Source organism: Chaetomium globosum, genomic scaffold (assembly GCF_000143365.1).
Source record: "Chaetomium globosum CBS 148.51 scaffold_8 genomic scaffold, whole genome shotgun sequence".
Classification (NCBI taxonomy): domain Eukaryota; kingdom Fungi; phylum Ascomycota; class Sordariomycetes; order Sordariales; family Chaetomiaceae; genus Chaetomium; species Chaetomium globosum.
The window spans coordinates 406,835-424,636 of NT_165983.1; the positions used below are offsets into that span (position 1 = coordinate 406,835).

Genomic DNA, 17,802 nt, shown 5'->3' on the forward strand with positions numbered 1-17,802 from the left:
TGACGAGGCCAATTTTGGGTCGCCGGAAAAGAGAAAAGTTTATGACGGGAGTTGGACGTGAGTAAAACGACCACAACACACCCGGCAACGAGACATGAACGTAGCTGACAATGATCTCTAGGGAATGGGCGCAAAGAGTCAAGCCCTCGGATTCGCTTATTCGATCTGAAGAGTAGCGCCTAACTGGGAACAACTGCGCACAAGGCGGAAATATGCGCCATCAAAACTCACACACCACTCTACTTTATATTAAAACACCACAAAAAAGAGCTTCCCGGACTCCGGCGCCACTGGCTACTCGCTAGTAATGAGATATCGGACCGGTGGCAGCCTCGAAGTGGCACTCCGGGAACAGACCCGAAGGAGCCAATCTGCTGTTGCATGGGACGGTGTTCAGGGCGTTCGGATGAGGGGAGGACATGGAGATCGTGGACATCAAGCAAGCATAGGCGGGACGTGTTGCTGCGCGATATTGGTATTGCAACGGACTACTATTTCAATTTTCATTTTATGCCCGGTTCAACATCGCAAAACCCAAGTAGAAGCTTCCTACCCTCAACTGACCGCCCCTGTCTGCATCCATCCACCCACACCCCTTTCCAACTTTCCCCGTCTGTGCATTCAACTCAAGCAGAAAACACCCCGTACTTATCAAAGAATTCAAACATCCACTCCGCCACCTGCTGCTCATTGGTCTCTAGAGCGAAATGGCCAGCATCCAACCAGCGCGTCTCGAGCTTCTTGACATCCTTCTTGAACGCCTCGGCGCCGGGGGCAACAAAGATCGTATCGGCCTTCCCCCACGCGGCCAGGACAGGGACCCCCGACGTCCGCAAATACTCCTGAAACTGCGGGTACAGCTTCACATTCGAGCCATAATCCTGGAACAAGTCTAGCTGAATCTCCTTATTCCCCGGCCGATCCATCAGCGCCTGGTCGAGGTAGTACGCCTCGGGCGCGATGGCCTCCGGGTGCGGCGAGCCGTTCTGGTACTGCCACTGCGTGGGCCCGAGCTCCAGCAGCGGCCGCAGCGCCTCGCGGTCCTCGCGCGCCCCGCTCGCCCACAGCTTCTGCAGCGGCGCCCAGAACGGCTGGCCCAGCCCCTCGTCGTAGGCGTTTCCGTTCTGTGACACGATCGCTGCCACCGCGCTGGGGCGCTCCAGCGCGAAGCGGAAGCCCGTCGGCGCGCCGTAGTCGAAGATGTAGACGGCGAAGCGGGTGAGGGAGAGCGCGTGGGTGAAGGCTGTGAAGGTTTGTGCGAGGCTGGCGAAGGTGTAGCTGTAGTTGCGCGCGGCCGGTACCGTGGTGAAGCCGAAGCCTGGGAGGTCGGGGGCGACGACCCGGTACCGTGTTGCTAGGAGCGGGATCAGGTTGCGGAACATGTGCGACGACGACGGGAAGCCGTGCAGGAGCACTACCGTGGGCGCGTCGGCTGGGCCGGCGGTGCGGTAGAAGATGTCCACGCCGTCTGCTTTGACGGTTGCGATCTGGGTGGCGGCCATGGTGGTTGGTTTGAGGTAAACTTGGGGTTGTTGCTGGAGAGGATCGGTTTGTTTGGGGCTCAGTATCGTGTTTGCGAGGCTGCTCTGGTACATACACGCTGGGAGACGATGGTGGTGCTGGAGTATCTATTCGAGGTTGGGTCTCGACTTCTTATATGCTATGCTCCTTGCCCGCCATGGACGTTATTCTTCGCCGTTTGCAGCGCGGCGCGGTAAATGCGTCTCGAGACATTGTGGCTCGCTTCATCCCGTGCGACTGCCAAGGAGCTTTCCTTCGCATGTCGCGCCCTGCGCTTGACTTGCGCAGCATATTCCAAATACTCTCAAGGGGTAGATGATCCGCCTGGTATGTTGGCGTGGATCTTGCGGCTGGAGGCTGCTAGTTTCAGCGGTAGAGTTGTGTTACTAATCCAAGCACTGTCTGCCGGATCGAAGTTATGTCATTGGCCTGTAAAGAAAAAAGTATGTGGTTGATTACTGAACCGCGCCCTTTTCCGGCCAAGCCATGTCACCACTTCTATGTGCGTGCGACATGACTAACCAAACTCCATCGGATGATTACACATACTACGGGGACTGGTGTTTGATGCAAGTTGGTAATATTTTGTTTACTCAACCTTTTCTGGTCGACTTGTGTTTGTCACAAGGAGTCAGGGGTACCATGGGCCATCCGCCTTTGTGCTTAACGAAACTCAATTACAATTACTTGCCTCCCAATGCAGGGACTCGACTGCAAGCGGCCCTCTGACAAGATCCCACGAGCGAGAACACAATTTCAGCAAGCGCCAGCTAGACAGTATTCCTTCTTGATGATGTCGGCCAGCTAGAAAGAGACCATGTTAGCCCAGACACAACTTAACCGAAAGGTCGCCATGAAAAACTCACCCTCTCCGCTGACGCATATATCGTGCCCATGGGAGCGCCCGAGAGCTGGAATGGCCAGACGCTGATATCGGCGACACGAAGCCCGTGGACGCCGTACACCTTCTGCTCGCTCGAGACAACCCCACCCAGCTCCCTAGGCATCATCGCGGCCGTGCAGCACTGGTGAGCATTGGACGGGTTGATCAGATCCCGCATGACCGCCGCGATCTGCTCGTCCGTGGTCACCCCGGCGCCAAAGGGGGCCGCCTCCGTCGGGCCGAGGGCTTGCATGGAGGGCGCCGCGAACAGCTCGCGGTTCTTGCGGAACAGCGCCGTGTACACCTGCAGATCGGTCGGGTCGGTGGCGGTGCGGAAATCGATGAGCGGGTTGGCGAGCGGGTCGGTCGAGTTGATGGTGACCGTGCCGCGGCTGAGGGGCTTGAGGTGGTATACCAGGGCGGCGTCGGCGGTGCCCCAGTGGACGGTCCCGACCCCGACGTTGGCGTTGGCGAACTGCTTCAGGAGCGCCTCGCGCTGAGCCTTGTAGCCCTTCAGCACGGTAACGTCGACGTCCGCGGGGAGCGAGTCAGCTGGGTTGCGGGCTTTGGCTGCGGCGATGATCTGCTGGTAGGACGATGTCGCTCGCTGTAGGGAGACCGTGCCGATGTTGCTGCTTAGGGTGCTAACGAGGGTGTACGCGCTCGGTAGAGACGCGTCGTACAGGGCTCGCTGCTCGGCGTTGAACGTGGCATTTGTGAGAAGAGAGCCGTAGTTGGGGACTTTGTTGGCGGTGACTAGACGCAAGTTGGTCATTAGATTTGGCTATTTGAGGCAAACAGGGATGGGTTGGCTTGCAGGTATACGGTATAGATAGAGTAGGCTGGTCTTGCAGGTTTTGGCCAACACCGGGAAGGTCCTGGATGAGAGGGATATTGAACTTTTTGAGTAGCTTCTTGGGGCCGATTCCGGATAGCTGGAGAATCTTGGGGGTGCCGAAACCTCCAGCAGTCAGGATGACTTCGTTGGTTGCGTATGCCGTTGAGGGGGAGGCCGTGCTATCGGCTGTTGTTGGCAAATAGCTCACGCCGATGGCTTTCTTGCCCTTGAACAATACTCTGGCCACCAAGTTGGAGGTGAGAAGGTGATAGTTGGGCCGCGTGTCCTTGACTCTGTCGTAATGGCTCCGCCTCGCGTGATACCTGGTCTTCGTGCTGGCTTCTAGAGCCGAGGGGATCCAGAAAACGCCTATTAAATATTGACGTGGTCAACATCCTCACGGCCGGAAATTTTAGTCGTCGAGTCTCCCGACTTACCCTGCTTGTTTCCGGAGAGAGGATCCTTGGCCGGAGGGAGTCCGACCTCGCCGGCGGCGTTCCACCAGTTTGCTGGAGATGATCAACATTCAATTCAGGAACTATCTCACGCTCCTACTACGTACCGCTTCCCGGATAAAAATAGTTAGGGTAGGAGTATTGCACCGGCCCAGAGTTTCCTCGGACCGAGTCATCCCACGAGATGTTCCCTGCAGCGGCGAGTGCAGCGTCTGGTGGGGTGAAAGTTTCGGCCTGCGTTCACGGCACCGGAGGTTAGCTCCCGTCACACCACAGCCCTAAGCCTCTCTCTGGGATGCAGACCTTCTTGAAGTAAGGCAACATGTTGTTCCAGCTCCAGCCAGAATTCCCGAGCGCACCCCAGGAATCATAATCATCCGCATCACCCCTACACCACGCCATGTCAGCAGCAGGAAACTTAACGTGAGCGGTGCTTGGCCGTATGCTTAACGAACCTCAGGTACACCATGGCGTTGATGGTGCTGCCGCCCCCCACCACCTGGGCGGCAATGGCCGTGACGGCCCTGTTGTTGAGACCTTGCTGGGGGACGCTGGTAAGACCAGGCCAGAAGTAGAGGTACGGCGCATAGGCCCCGGGCACGAGGATGCCATCCTGGCCTTGGTCCAAGGGGCCGGCCTCGATGACTAGCACGCTCACTACAGCGAGAACGGTGGATTAGCAATCTGGACAGAGCATGGCCAACACATCACGAGCCGTCAGCATACCGTTAGGATCCTCCGTCAGGCGGTCCGCGAGCGTGAGTCCCGCGATGCCGCCGCCGGCGATGATGAAGGTGTAGTTGGAGGAAACGGCTCGTTCGTCAATGACGGTGGCATGTCTGGGCACCCTGAATGACTCGGCGGGAGCAGCCGCGCAAAGGGGGGCGAGACAGAGCAGGGCTCCCGGAATGTAACGCGAGGACCGCATCCTGGATTCTTGGTGATCTGAAATGCTACCGCCGAGCTTGGTGAAGCGGACAGAGGATTGCCGTCCTTCTCTTTCTCAAATTCTCCTGCGCTGCGTCACCTCGAACCCTCCCCGCACCTTTAACCAAGCCACTGTCTCCATCCCTCCCCGGCCCATCGAATGCCATCCTGCAGCGCGATGCCGTGTTTCGACCGCTAACGCGGGTGATGGGATTACAGCGTTGCATCTGGCCGGAGCTTCCCCTGCCTTCCGATGCATGTCCCCGGGCAATTCGGCAGCGAAACTGTCCCCCTTGCTTCAAACTCTCCCACTCGGAACTTTCTTTCGTCGGATATGGACGCCCGAATTGGCTCGGGACACATGCCAAGCACCAAGACGCATGGCAACCCTGGAGGTGTGGTTTAAGCGACGAGGGCGAGTTGTCCCTGGCAGCAGAGGGAAGCAAGCCGACTGGCCAATTCCACGGCGCGCATGGGAGGAGCAGCCAGCTCTCGTTCGGGAAACACGAGGACCAACATCGCGCTATTTCTAGCACATTCAATAGCTCAGCTGACCGTCGATGTCAAAACGGTACTCGAGGGCGGTGCGAGAACCTCGCTCAAATGTGGTAAATCGGGACTCCGTAATTCGCGCAATATGCGCGCAGTCGGGATCGATAGTTGATGCAAGACGGCTCGTAAGCGAGGAGGTTTCCTGATCTGATGAAGGTCGATGAGGAGTTTGAGCTTGGAATTCACACTTCAACAGCATACCTGAAAGACTGGCTACTACAATGCTATAATCGACTTTAAATGCGAACAAAATGCTCACAATTCGTCCCTCGCTTTCAAGTGCCCGCTCAGTCCTTCACTGAGAGCCGTGAAATGGTCGAACAAGGGCGCATCTTCGCCCAAACCCCAGGCAAACACGCCTCCTAATCGTCTCTTGGCCATGATCAGCGGGAACTTGCGCTTGATGGCATCTGGAGTATCAAAAGTCCACCAGAGGTCTTCCTTGGCGTCCCAGTAATAAAACCCGCCCTGCTGGTCGTCATACACGCCGTGCTCGCGTGCTCTCCCAAACGACTCGGCCACTTCCTCGGGCACCGTGTCGTGCCACGAGAAGCCACCGCTGCGGCCGAGATCTCCCCCGGTATCTGGGTCTTCGAGCAGCAGGGTGGGGCAGCCCACCGGCGACGGGCCTGCGCAGGCGTCGTGCTCCGTTTTGAAGTACTTGGTGTAGAAGGCGAACCCCAGGTTGAGCTTCTCGGGGGCCGCGCCGGCGGAAATGTAGGCGTCGATGGCCTCGAGGCTTAGCTCAACGCCTGTGTGGTGCTTGGTCACGGTGTCGCGGCGGTTCATGAGATCGTACGTCATGACGTTCAAAAAGTCCAGGTGACGCATGATCTGGGGCACTGTCTCGCGGGTGAAGGCGAGCATATCCCGCGTCAGGCCTGGCACGGCAGCGGATATGAGTTTGTCGGGGCCGAGCGCGGCACGGAGCTCTGCCAGCAAGAGAGGGTAGGCGTTGATCTCCCAGGCTTTGGCTGAGTTGGGCACCTGTTTGTAGTCTTCGCCGTTACCGCTGCGGTTGTATCAACACCATGAGTTTGTGTGGCCCGGCCCAAGGCCTGGAAGCTTCCCTGGTTATTCCCAGTCAACATTGATTCCCATCAAGCCCCGTCCCCGTGACCCATTTTGGTAAAGTTTTCGGCAAAAGTCTTGCGGGGTGGCAAGGTTTAAATGGGCCGGTGGAGAAGCCATCTGTGTCACCCAGGCCGCCCAATGGCCCCCGGCACTTTGGTGGTGTTCGGGAAACCTTGCCCGGACGTCATTGACGGTACTGAACATCGGCCAGTCAGTTCTCCCATGGTCGTGGAATATACCCGGTCTCATGAAAGGCCGCAGCAACGTGGGTTACATGCTGGAGCTGGTCTATCGGAGGTGCCACAGGGTGTTGGCTGTCATCAAACAAGAAAATAGGCGGCTGTGTTTAGCGTAAAAATATCTGCGGGGTGAGGAGTGAATACCCTGTGAAGTACATAATTCTTCGCAAGTGCGACTTTGCCGTAAGGTTTCCCGCCATGGTAAGCGAGAAGAAAAAGAGGAAGTAGGGCAAGAGAAATCGCGTCGACGCCATTTGTGTAGTCAAGTGATTCAGGGAAAGTTCTCGAGATGGGCGCAGATGGGGGGGGGGGGGGGGGTTTGCGTTAGGTAGACAAGACAGCCAATGAATGCACCGGAGGGGGGGACACGGCGTTGCAAATTGAGAAACACTACTTGCTTCGATTGTTGCGCTACATCGAGCGGTTATATTGCGTCTCCTTTTGAAAGCTGAGGTCATGTATCCAGGACGCTGGCCTCCTCCCAGTCGCAATCACACCAAGACAATAATTAAGGACTCGGATTTCGAAGTGGTACAAGTCATGAAAGCGATCGGAAGCGCGATCTTCCCGGCGGGTCCCTAAAGTCAATTATGTACGTCTAATCCCAAATTGGCAATTGGTCTCCACAATCGAATTGTCGTTCTTTCGGTTCACGATAATTGTATTCTTTCAATAGTAAACCTATTCAATTTCCGTTCCACGCATGAAGGCTTATCTCATGAACTTGAAAATCAGCTGGATTAGAAGGACACTCGCGCTGTGCCAGGAGACAGGATAACAAGGACTCACAGTTTGAGAGCGCGACCGATCCAAGTCGGTGATAAACTAACTAGTACAAATTGGGAATAATTCGCTTGAGTGCTTCGAAATTTTTGGCGATTGGCGGGCATCCTCGAAAAAGCCCGACTCTCCAACAACATCTAGCAGCAAGCCTGCGACCTATTTTGACCACCTTTATCAATTGTGAAATCGGAAACGGACGGCATGAGCTGAGATTGCGGAATTGCCACCTTTTTGCATCAGCCACCCTCTTCGCCATGCTGGAGAATCTCTGCACCCTCCCGTTGTCGGCGGACCTGTTCACGCAGGTACTGCACCCGTCCAAGCCACTCCTCACTGTCGGCTTGTCCAATGGCCGCGTCGAGAGTTTTCGGTTACCGAGCGAGGACGACGATGGGAACGGGAGTAGTAGCTCAAACAGCGGCAAGGGCCTGATCAAGAGCGTGTGGAATACACATCGGCACAAGGGGAGTTGTCGCTACTTGGCTTATAGCCATGACGGAGAATGTGAGTGGGAAATTGGGGGTTTCCATGTGGCATTGGCGACGGTATGTGACTGACGATGGATCTGCTAGCCCTCTACTCGGCCGGCACCGACTCTGTGGTCAAGCATTTCTCCCCTGAGACCGGCATCGTCGTCTCAAAGATCGGCCTACCCCCCCGCAACAGCGCCACGAGCACGACGGATTGCCCCGCCATCATCCACGCCCTCTCCCCGCAAACCCTCCTCCTGGGCACCGATTCGGGCGGCCTCTACATCTTCGACCTCCGCGAGAACGGCAGCCTCAACCCGAAGCCAGTGCGCAAGCATGTACCGCACGCCGACTACGTCTCGAGCATCACGCCGCTGCCAGCCTCGGCCGAGAGCACCTCCGGCTTCTCCAAGCAATGGGTATCGACAGGGGGGACCACACTGGCCGTCACAGACCTCAGGGCGGGAATAGTCGCGACGTCGGAAGACCAGGAGGATGAGCTGCTGTGCTCCACCATTATCCCGACAGGGTTGGGCCCTAAGCGCATGCGCAACAACGCCGTTGTGGCCGTGGGCACCGGCGGCGGAATTTTGACGCTTTGGGACCGCGGCGCGTGGGATGACCAACAGGAGCGCATTTACATTGCGGCTGGGAAGAACAAGAGGGACGGCGATAGCCTGGACGCCATCGTGCGCGTGCCCGACGAGCTCGGGTGGGGGAAGAAGGTGGTTGTCGGCGTAGGCGACGGCAGCATGGCTGTCGTGGACCTGAAGCAGCGCGAGGTGCAGGCTGTGTTGAAGCACGACGAGATCGAGGGCGTCGCGGCCCTGACGTTTGATTACCAGAACCGCCTGATTAGTGGTGGCGGCAGGACGGTCAAGGTCTGGGCCGAGTCGGGGGTCGAGAGCCACGAAGACGAGGAAGGCGAGCAGGAACCCACCGCGATCAAGAGGGCTGCGGATAGCGATGATGACTCCGAGGGGGACGACAGCGACAGCGATAATGAGCGTCCCAAAAAGGAGTCGAAGAAGAAGAGGAAGAAGGGCAAGGGCATCCAAGGAAGGAGCGTGGCCTTCCCGGGATTGGATTAAGTCGGCGTTTGCACTCCCCGTGCAACGGCTTGTATTACTGATGGCCTGTCGGTGCCACGCGACTCTGGCTTGTCTAAGGTAGGCTGCGGATCGCGACCGGCACACCTCTGCACACTTATTCTTATCCGGGCCCGTCCCAACTCCCCGCTCTGGTGCGGTAAATGGAGATTTCGCCGAGTTGTCGGCCTGGCGTTTTGGAGTCCGTCAGGGCTTGGAGTGAGATGAGTCTGACCTCTGTATATATGTGGCTCAGCCAACTCCCTAGCTCAAGCAGGACTCATGAGGTACTTGTCGGTAAACTACAGGAGCGAAGAGGCAAGAGGCGAAGACGGCGAAGGCGATAGGGAGCCTTCACAACCTCGCTCAACGATACCAGTTATACCTGGAAAATCCCTTTTTTCAGGTTGTATAAAACGGGCCAAACGGCCCACGTGCCTTGAATAAGCAGTTCAAAATTCTCATCCTTGACCACCAATTTCCAAACCTGTGAGATTCCCATACGCCGCGAATGACACTGGATCTGGGCTTGGTTTCCTTACTTCCGGCTAACACAGCTTCTTCCAATGCCACGCCCCTTTGCTCTTATCTTGTCGCTTCTCTGGAAGCTTATGATACGAGGCGTCGGACTTCTGATCCTCCATTTCCTTTTATACAGCAAATCAAGCGGCCGGCCGAGTGTAGTCGAGCTCTCTTACACGCCGCCATACCTCCCGGACGGTCCTCTCTTGCCCTTCGCGTCCCGACTCCGTGGTTGAGGGCCCTGCGGGACTACAACGGAGTAAGCCATGGTGACGGGATATGGGTGCAACCCGGGGAAAATTACTCACCGTATAGCCAAGTATAGCCGACTTCCCAACCCCACGTCCTCTATCCGCGCGGTTGCGGGGTCCTTAGGAGGGTTCGCAGTCGTTACCAACCCGCCGGCTTCTTGGAGGATGGCAATACCAGCGGCGACATCCCTTTGAGACGGCATTAGCACCCCATGATGGGCGTTCAGTCACCATCCGAGAGCCTCAACTCACCATTCCCAACACCCACCCTCCCACCAAATATCAAACGCCCCCATCGCCGTGTATGCAAGATCCAACGTCGCGCTTGTTTGTCCCACCGTCAGCAAACCAGCAGCCCAAAACAAAAGAGCAACAACAGCCTCCACATACCTGCCCAAACTCCTCACACCATGCACCATCCCCCCCCTTCCCCCCCCTCCCCCCCACCTCCGCCGCCATATTCACAAAGCTCTCCACCTTCCGATACAAATTCCCATCCATCCGATCCTTCCTATCCTTCCCCCACTCGCACGAAAACACACACCCACGCGGCGCATCCACCGGCATAGGCGGGACGGGGCAGCGGACCAGTGGCAGGCGCTGCGTCTCGTTGAGCCAGGCGCCGCGGCCGCGGCACGACGTGAACAGCTGGCTGAGCAGCGGCGCACAGATTACGCCGATGGCGGGCTGGCCGTGGACGATGAAGGCGATGGATACGCAGAACATGGGCACCAGGTGCGTGTAGTTGACGGTGCCGTCGAGCGGGTCAACGCACCAGGTGGGCGTGGTGTTGGAGATGAGGTAGGCGCGGGATGTGCCTTGGGAGTAGGTCTCTTCGCCGATGAAGCTGGGGATGGGGGTTGTTAGTTTGGGTGGAATGGGGTCTGGGGGGAGGGTGACTTACGCATGGTCGGGGTATTGTTGGTGGATGGATGTCTTGATGAAGGCTTCCACGTCTAGACGAACTGTTAGAGCACCGGGGGTAGGTAACTGGCACGGGAGCCTGTGGCTCACCTTCGTCGGTTTTTGTTACGATATCTACCGAACTGTCTTTTTCGACAACTTCCTGTGTGTTCTCGCCGTTGAATCTCGACTGGGCAGCGTCGAGGAGTAGCTTGCCAGCATCCTTGCCGAGTTGTACAGCGAAGGCGTAGATCTCGTCCAACTCCCCTTCTGTGAGCGACTTGGTATGCATATTTACTGTTACCAATCGGGGCTGATTGAGCGTGCTACACTTTGACTTGTGTGGTTGACTAGGCTATTGGAAGTAAAAGCAGCCTTTTCGCTGACAGGAAACAGGAGTCATTTTCTCCAGCAGGACATCCGCGAACGGAGGCAGGCGGCCGGAACCAAGCCTCGCCGGGACTCCGTGACAGAGAGCCGCTGGAAGCCGAGCTCGACAACGGACATGTTCCGTCCTTCCCGGGTCCTAGCGTCCACGTTCAGTCCGGGGTGCCTCCAGACCCACTTCCCCGGATCGGCGGGGCACGCGGCGTGTGGTGTTGCTCTCATGGATGACGAAGGGGCAATGGTCATATGAATATATCACACAGCATAATGCAACCCTATGACATCCATTCCGAGCTCGCCATGCCAAACTCTCGTGTTGCTTGAGTTTCCCGGTTTTTGCTAGATGTTTTCATCACCTATTCCGAGGTCGTCGCGAATCGGCATCCGCCGGGAGAGTCTTCACCCGGGAGTGGCAAGCGGAGTGGGGCCGGCTTCTTGCCGGAATGTAACCCGGAACAGCCGTTTGACTGCGGGTGAACACTTACTTCGACTTGGTGGGTAGTGGTCGGTGTTACAAGGGAAAGGGGGGTTCCGGCATTAGCTGCAGGAATCATAGCAACCAGTGAACCGGCGTCTGAGGAACGCCAAAAGCGCGCGGGCGAGGTCGGGTATTGGGATATGTTGGCACCTGGTTAGCATTTTTTAGATGAGATGTTGTGTGAGCACACAGGACTGGAAGATGATACTACTGTAAACCTAACAACAGGAAGTGATGCCACTGCGTGGGTTAAGCCCACGCAGGGCGGGGCCGGGCGGTCTGGAAAGGTGGGCCCGGAATGCCGGCGCCCGCAACACCCCCCCTCAGACCGGCCTCCATCCGCCCCGGCATGAAGCCATCGCCATCTTTCTTAATCTAGTACATGTATATCTTCGTGGTGTTTTACTTCGCCCACGGAATCTTCTTCGCTCTCATGCCCATCATCCCCACAAATGCCGCGTGTTTCTCCTTCGATAACGGCTTTGTCAAACCGTCGGCTGGCATCTGTGCCCCGGGCAAATGGTTGACACTCAACTCTCCTTTCTGAACCTTCTCAATTATCCACTTGTAGCGGATATCAATCGTCCGTGTGCGCGCTCTGTTCATCGGGTTAAGTACCGTTTTGTACGCGTTGTTGCTGTCCGTAAAAATCACTGTCGGTATCTTCTGTGGAATGCCACAGTCCTTCAAGATCTGCGACACCCACATTGTCGACAATGCGGTGGGTGTCAAGTTGGTAAATTCGGCTTCCGTCGTACTCAATGCGACGAAGGTTTGTTTCTTTGACTTCCAGAGTACTGGTGCCCCGGCAAGGAAGACCGAATGGCCTCCTGTCGATTGTCGTGATGGTAGTCGGTCGGCTAGCGATGCATCCGCAAACGCCATCATTCGCATGTCGTCGCAGCTAATTTCGTCGCCGCCGAACTCAATGCCGAGATCCGTTGTGCCTTTCAGATATCGAAACACATGCTTAAGTAGGTCCAGGTGCGCTTGTGATGGGCCAGCGTTGGCCTCCGCCAGCCTCGAAACGGTATACGCGATGTCGGGTCTTGTACCACACGCAAGCCAATTGAGGGAGCCGGTATCTTTGATATACGCCTTCTGGCGTTTCATCACTGGTTCCCATGTCGCCGGCAATTCCATTTTACTGGGCCACGGTGTTGGCGTCGGATGGCAGTCTGACATTTCTCTCTTTGCCAGTAATGCCCGTGTGTAGCTTTCTTGTGATACGAAGATCTTCTTTTGTTTGCGATCGCGGACGATGTCGAAGCCCAGGAACCGTTTCACCGGGCCGAGTTCTTTCAATTCGAACTGCTTGATAATTTCGTCGCGGACCGTGTGGATCATGGCGGTCGAGGGCGCCGCAATCAAAAGATCGTCGACGTAAAGCACCAGAAGAATGTCGTAGCGTTTGTGTCGAAACAAACAGGCATCTGTTTCGAGTGCCTTGAAGCCTCTTTCTTCGAGTAAAGGTTTGACCGTGTTGAACCAGTATTGTGGACTTCTCTCCGCAGGCCGTAAAGTGCCTTTCTCAACCTGCAAACCATGTCAGGCGGAATGTCCAAACCTTCTGGGGGCTCAACGTAATAGTCGATGCCCTTCGGAATCGGCGTGTTCAAGAACGCTGTTATGAAGTCGTATTGCAGGCATTCCAAGTCTCGCACTGCGACGACAGCAAGAAATGTACGGACTGAAACGCTGTTGACGACGGCGGCAAAAACGTCTTCACTATTCCAAGAGTCTTTGTCGAAATTGCCACAAACAACCCATCTTGCGCGTGGATCTGTTGTTCCCGTTGACGGATTCATTTTTTCGTCAAATACCCATTTGCTCGGCAAAATCGTCATGCCTGGGCGTTTCGGAATCAATTCGTAGACTTCTTTTGTCGCGCAAGCTGGCATCTTGTTTCAACATCGCCTTGAGCCAGTAATCCTTGTAGTTCTCAAGGCGTTTCGCCTGTCGATGGTTCTTCGGTATTTGGGGTTGCAGGTATTGCGCAATGTCGTTCTCGACCTTCACACTTGAAAGCGCCATGCCAATTGTTGGTTCGTCGGGTTCAGGGATATCCAGGTGCGCCGCATAAAACGACTGTCCCGGCAATTCACCCCTGCTCAATTTAGCATAATAACCTTCCTCTGTGCCGGTACCGTATTTAGCCTTTTGGCGCCGCGGGCGGGTCGACAACGTAGTCGGTGCCACTGTTCCGGGTTCGTCGGTCACCAAATTGCCAATTCCTGGCGACAAATGGTTAATTGGCACTGGAAGATCTCTCCCAATCTCCATGCGATCCTCCGCATCAAGCGTTGGTTCTGGAGTGGCCTCTGGAGTCGGTAATTGAGCGACATGTTTTTCTTTCTGCATTTCCGTTGTTTCGTCGCTCTGTTGAGGTTCGTTCTCGATTGCGGGCAGTTCATTTTCTGTCGCAGTGGAATCCCCCCCCTGAAGGCTAATCGTTGTTGTTGTTGTTTGATCCGGATGGGTAATTGTCACCCAGTCTTGTTTTTCCACGACCGCTTCTTCTTCTTCTTGCGTTGTCGTGTCGGTAAAAACTGCTTCGTATTCGACATCCGTTCCGACATCTTCGTCAGGAACAAAGTCTGGGCCTTTCGTTGAACTTGACTGCGCTGGCGCGAATGATCTTCCCGGTCTTCGGATTCCCAAATCCAGTATATTTTGCCGATGCAGGTCAGCGTAACCGATCAGACGTCCTTTCTCGGCGCGCGCGGCAAACTTGTCGGATTGGACCCGGTATGTTCGGTTTGACGTAGTAATACGCCTCGCAAAAGTAGGCTCGAAAGTGGGTGATGTGTGGCGTCCATGTCGACTTTGGCATGCCGACACCTTTCGCAAAGGCCTCTTGTGGGCACCTGTTGCCCGTATTCGCATTCGTGGGCAGTACGTTTTTGACTTGAACGACTGATTCCATCACGAAGGTCCAGAGGTGTTCTGGAATCTGATACGCAATCATCGTCGCGCGCGTCTTATCCAGAACCTCCCTCGCCGCGCGTTCAACTTTGCCGTTCATCCACGGCGTGTGTGGAGGGGTCTGAAGGACCACAATGCCTTTCTCCCTCGCCCACCTCTTGAACTTATCGTCAACGAATGGAATAGGCGATTGTCCGAATTCGGTGCCGCCATCAATGCCGATCATCTTCACCCAACGACCTGTCTGGGTGTGAACCATGACCACCCAGTCCTTCAACAGGTCGAAGATCTGACCCTTTGTGCTGGTGTATTTGACCCAGTGGAAGTTCGTGTCGATGTCAATGATGTGAACGCTGTATTTATATCCCAACGCTCCCGGTTTTTCATGAGTAACCGTGTCGACACGAATGAAGTCAAGTGGATTATCGCCTTGGATGGGGGCTGATTTGCCCAGTTCGTCCGTCATCTTTCCCATTGTACAGCCTTCGCAAAAGTGATCTTGTTTGGCGGTCAATTCGATGCCTGCACGCCGACATGCTTCTTCAACAACTGATTTGCCGGCATGCATTAGCCTTCTGTGCATCTTGCGGTATGGGACTGACGCCATCTCTGGTTTCGGTTGGTTTCCTCTGTTGGTTGAGGTCGGCAGTGCATCTCTGACAGCTGGTACGCCTCGATAATCGTACAACTCCATCAAGGAGGCTTCCTGTCCCTTTGTGATACAGCGTGTCATTGTCTTGGTCCCAACGAACGCCGTCATTCTTCATTCTCAGACCTGCAAGTAAATTGCAAGGTGCTGATGGTTGGTAAACTGCTTCGTCAATTTCGATCGTCGCATGATTGCCTGTCGGGAGTTGAACCGTAAGACTAACGGTTCCGCCCAGCCAATTCTCTATCAATTCTCCCGTTGAGGATATCGCCAATGACGCCTCTGGGAGTGTTTCCCAATTCCTTGAACCACTTCTTGTCATTGAACGCTGGCGTCGCGCATCCAGGTATCGTAAATCACGACATTCCGAATTGCCTCTGTCGACACGCCTGATGCCTTGAGGGCCTGTTGGACTTTAGCGCTCAATTGCGCCACGGGCCTCCCCAAAAATGCGGTGCCATGTTCATCATGTTCATGTCCGGATGGTTGCTTGTAAACAGGAGATTCATCGGGCGAGACTGGTTCGCCACACCAGACTGTTGATGAAGAGGGCCCGTTGTCGACGAAGATGCCGACGACGATTTAGTCAATGATGTCGATGTCGACGAGGAGGTTTTCGTTGCCTTCGCCTTGAGGGCACTGTCTCTCTTCGGCCAGTTTTCCGGGGCCTGTTCCGGATTGCACCACCAGCAGATTGATGCCTTCGGGTAGTGGAAGCCACAGCCTCCGCAATGCTCCTGTCCAGTGTAAATGTCCTTGTCGCATTCCTTGCAGTCAACCCTCTGGTTTTTCGACTTCCAGGAGTTCTGTCTCTCGTTATTCTTGTTGGTCATCGAAGTCGACCGAGTGTTTGACGACGACGATGTGGCATCTCCTTCTGCCCTCTTCGTCTTATCCTTGCCGTATTTGACGTTGCTCAATGCCGGCTGGGTCGCCTCCTGGGATGCCAGTTCGTTGAATTCCAGCATCAAATCCGCCCACGACAACTTGTTGTTTCGAAGATTCGTCATCGACCTGGTATACAGATCCGGGTAGGCGTCGGAAATCGCCTGGATGGCGTTCAAGGTTGCCGCTGACTCTTGCATCTTGTAATCAGTCTCATTTATCCGCTGATACAGATAGTTGAGCCGAATCTGAAATGTGGTGAACTTGTCATAGTCGCCACGCCTGATATTGAAAAACTCTCGTGCAATGTCGTATGTCGCTTTGTGGGTGTACTTATCGAAGTGCTGTGTCAGATGGTCAAATGTCGATTTCGGATCCTGGTCGGTAACCTTCCAGCCTTGTCCTCGCAACAAGGTCCACACGTTGATATCCGCAATTGTGCTCTGGATGAGGTTGTCAACGTCGATCCGGTCGTATCGCCACTGGCGCTTCTCGTCGTCGTCCGCCGGTTCCGGCACGCCGGTAAGGATGTGGGCTTCCAGCCCTGCGCTCTTCAGTGACGTGAGCAACTTGTCACGCCATGTCAAGAAGTCCTCCTTTTTCTTGAGCTCTGGAACTTTCTCAAACGTGGTCTTCTGTCGCTTTGTCGATTTCTCAGCTAGCTTTTTCTCATAATAATTCTTTTGAGCCTCAAGCATTTGAGTCATCATCGCCTGCATTTGTTGCAGTTGTTCCGCCATTTGACTGATTTTGATGTCGTACACTTGTGTCGATAAATTGATGTCGCACACTTGTGTCGATAAATTGGAATGTCGGGTGTGGTTCGTTGACTTCAAAACGAGATTCCACACAATCGACGATTTTTCACTCAATTCCAATCTCTATCAATTGAGAGAATTAACAGGAAGAGTATCAACAGTAATAAAAGGAAGTGTCAGGGGCTCATAACCTGTGTGAGCACACAGGACTGGAAGATGATACTACTGTAAACCTAACAACAGGAAGTGATGCCACTGCGTGGGTTAAGCCCACGCAGGGCGGGGCCGGGCGGTCTGGAAAGGTGGGCCCGGAATGCCGGGCGCCCGCAACAGATGTTTTTATGGGTTGCAAAGATACAGCATAAAAGTAAATACATTCCGCCCGTGAAGAGGCGCAACTCACCGAGCTCCTTCTCCTCCCTCACCGAAGTGAGACCTTTTATATACAAACAAAACCCCCTTTATTTGACCCCCCTACCACAAAAAACCACAACAACCACGAACCACCACGACCAGGAGGAGCGATTACCACCGACACACACCCACAACCATAACACGAACCCACTTTCCCCCCCACCCTCCTCATCAACGGCCCCAACCTCAACCTCCTCGGCACGCGCGAGCCACACATCTACGGACACACCACCCTCGCCGACGTCGAAGCCCTCGCCCGCACGCAAGCCACCTCCCTCGGCGCGACCCTCTCGACCTTCCAATCCAACCACGAAGGCGCCATAATCGACCGCATCCAAGCCGCCGCCGGCCACAACCCCACCACCACCACTTTCAGACTCTACAGCACCCCAACCATCCCTCATAATCATCAACCCGGCGCGCTCACACACACCAATCGTGGCGGTGCGGGACGCGCTGCTGGGGCGTGGGGGTGCCGTATGTGGAGGTGCATGTGAGCAACGTGCATGCGCGGGAGGGGTTCCGGCGGCATAGTTATTTGAGTGACAAGGCGGTGGCGGTGGTGTGCGGGATGGGGGTGTTTGGGTATCGAGCGGCGGTGGAGTTTGGGGTGGGGTTTTTGAAGGGACGGGGAGGGAGGGAGGGGGGGAGCAAGATTCCCTTGTGGGAGATTAGGGGCTGAACCGGGGGGTTGGTTACGTCGCGAGCAGCATGTTCAGGCCGAGTGAGAGAAAGGATAGGGTGGGGGTTGGTGTGAATTTTGATACTACCATTTCGGATGTGGGTATTTTTTCCCCCTT

The 17,802-nt window shown here is 55.5% G+C and overlaps 7 protein-coding genes across 7 annotated transcripts; 1 reads left to right on the forward strand and 6 right to left on the reverse strand.

Moving 5' to 3' along the window:
• Window positions 1-626: 626 nt before the first annotated feature.
• On the reverse strand, window positions 627-1,502 carry CHGG_10845 (uncharacterized protein; the record flags this gene model as incomplete). The annotated part of the gene is made up of 1 exon (XM_001226111.1): window positions 627-1,502. One exon carries the CDS (start codon window positions 1,500-1,502, stop codon window positions 627-629), a length of 876 nt encoding a protein of 291 aa, XP_001226112.1.
• Window positions 1,503-2,277: 775 nt separating this feature from the next.
• Window positions 2,278-4,625, reverse strand: CHGG_10846 (uncharacterized protein; the record flags this gene model as incomplete). The annotated part of the gene is made up of 8 exons (XM_001226112.1): window positions 2,278-2,325; window positions 2,388-3,145; window positions 3,204-3,611; window positions 3,680-3,751; window positions 3,805-3,931; window positions 4,001-4,085; window positions 4,153-4,354; window positions 4,424-4,625. 8 exons carry the CDS (start codon window positions 4,623-4,625, stop codon window positions 2,278-2,280), a joined length of 1,902 nt encoding a protein of 633 aa, XP_001226113.1.
• Window positions 4,626-5,431: 806 nt separating this feature from the next.
• On the reverse strand, window positions 5,432-6,743 carry CHGG_10847 (uncharacterized protein; the record flags this gene model as incomplete). Its single annotated transcript, XM_001226113.1, has 2 exons — window positions 5,432-6,188; window positions 6,634-6,743. 2 exons carry the CDS (start codon window positions 6,741-6,743, stop codon window positions 5,432-5,434), a joined length of 867 nt encoding a protein of 288 aa, XP_001226114.1.
• A 783-nt stretch (window positions 6,744-7,526) lies between these two features.
• CHGG_10848 (uncharacterized protein) lies at window positions 7,527-8,833 on the forward strand (the record flags this gene model as incomplete). The annotated part of the gene is made up of 2 exons (XM_001226114.1): window positions 7,527-7,776; window positions 7,845-8,833. The coding sequence occupies 2 exons, from the start codon at window positions 7,527-7,529 to the stop codon at window positions 8,831-8,833; spliced, it is 1,239 nt and encodes a 412-aa protein (XP_001226115.1).
• A 659-nt stretch (window positions 8,834-9,492) lies between these two features.
• Window positions 9,493-10,798, reverse strand: CHGG_10849 (uncharacterized protein; the record flags this gene model as incomplete). Its single annotated transcript, XM_001226115.1, has 6 exons — window positions 9,493-9,601; window positions 9,661-9,792; window positions 9,856-9,927; window positions 10,148-10,450; window positions 10,508-10,559; window positions 10,618-10,798. The coding sequence occupies 6 exons, from the start codon at window positions 10,796-10,798 to the stop codon at window positions 9,493-9,495; spliced, it is 849 nt and encodes a 282-aa protein (XP_001226116.1).
• Window positions 10,799-11,773: 975 nt separating this feature from the next.
• CHGG_10850 (uncharacterized protein) lies at window positions 11,774-14,762 on the reverse strand (the record flags this gene model as incomplete). Its single annotated transcript, XM_001226116.1, has 4 exons — window positions 11,774-12,817; window positions 12,916-12,995; window positions 13,195-14,238; window positions 14,537-14,762. 4 exons carry the CDS (start codon window positions 14,760-14,762, stop codon window positions 11,774-11,776), a joined length of 2,394 nt encoding a protein of 797 aa, XP_001226117.1.
• A 605-nt stretch (window positions 14,763-15,367) lies between these two features.
• Window positions 15,368-17,534, reverse strand: CHGG_10851 (uncharacterized protein; the record flags this gene model as incomplete). The annotated part of the gene is made up of 3 exons (XM_001226117.1): window positions 15,368-16,543; window positions 17,131-17,379; window positions 17,436-17,534. 3 exons carry the CDS (start codon window positions 17,532-17,534, stop codon window positions 15,368-15,370), a joined length of 1,524 nt encoding a protein of 507 aa, XP_001226118.1.
• Window positions 17,535-17,802: the final 268 nt, after the last annotated feature.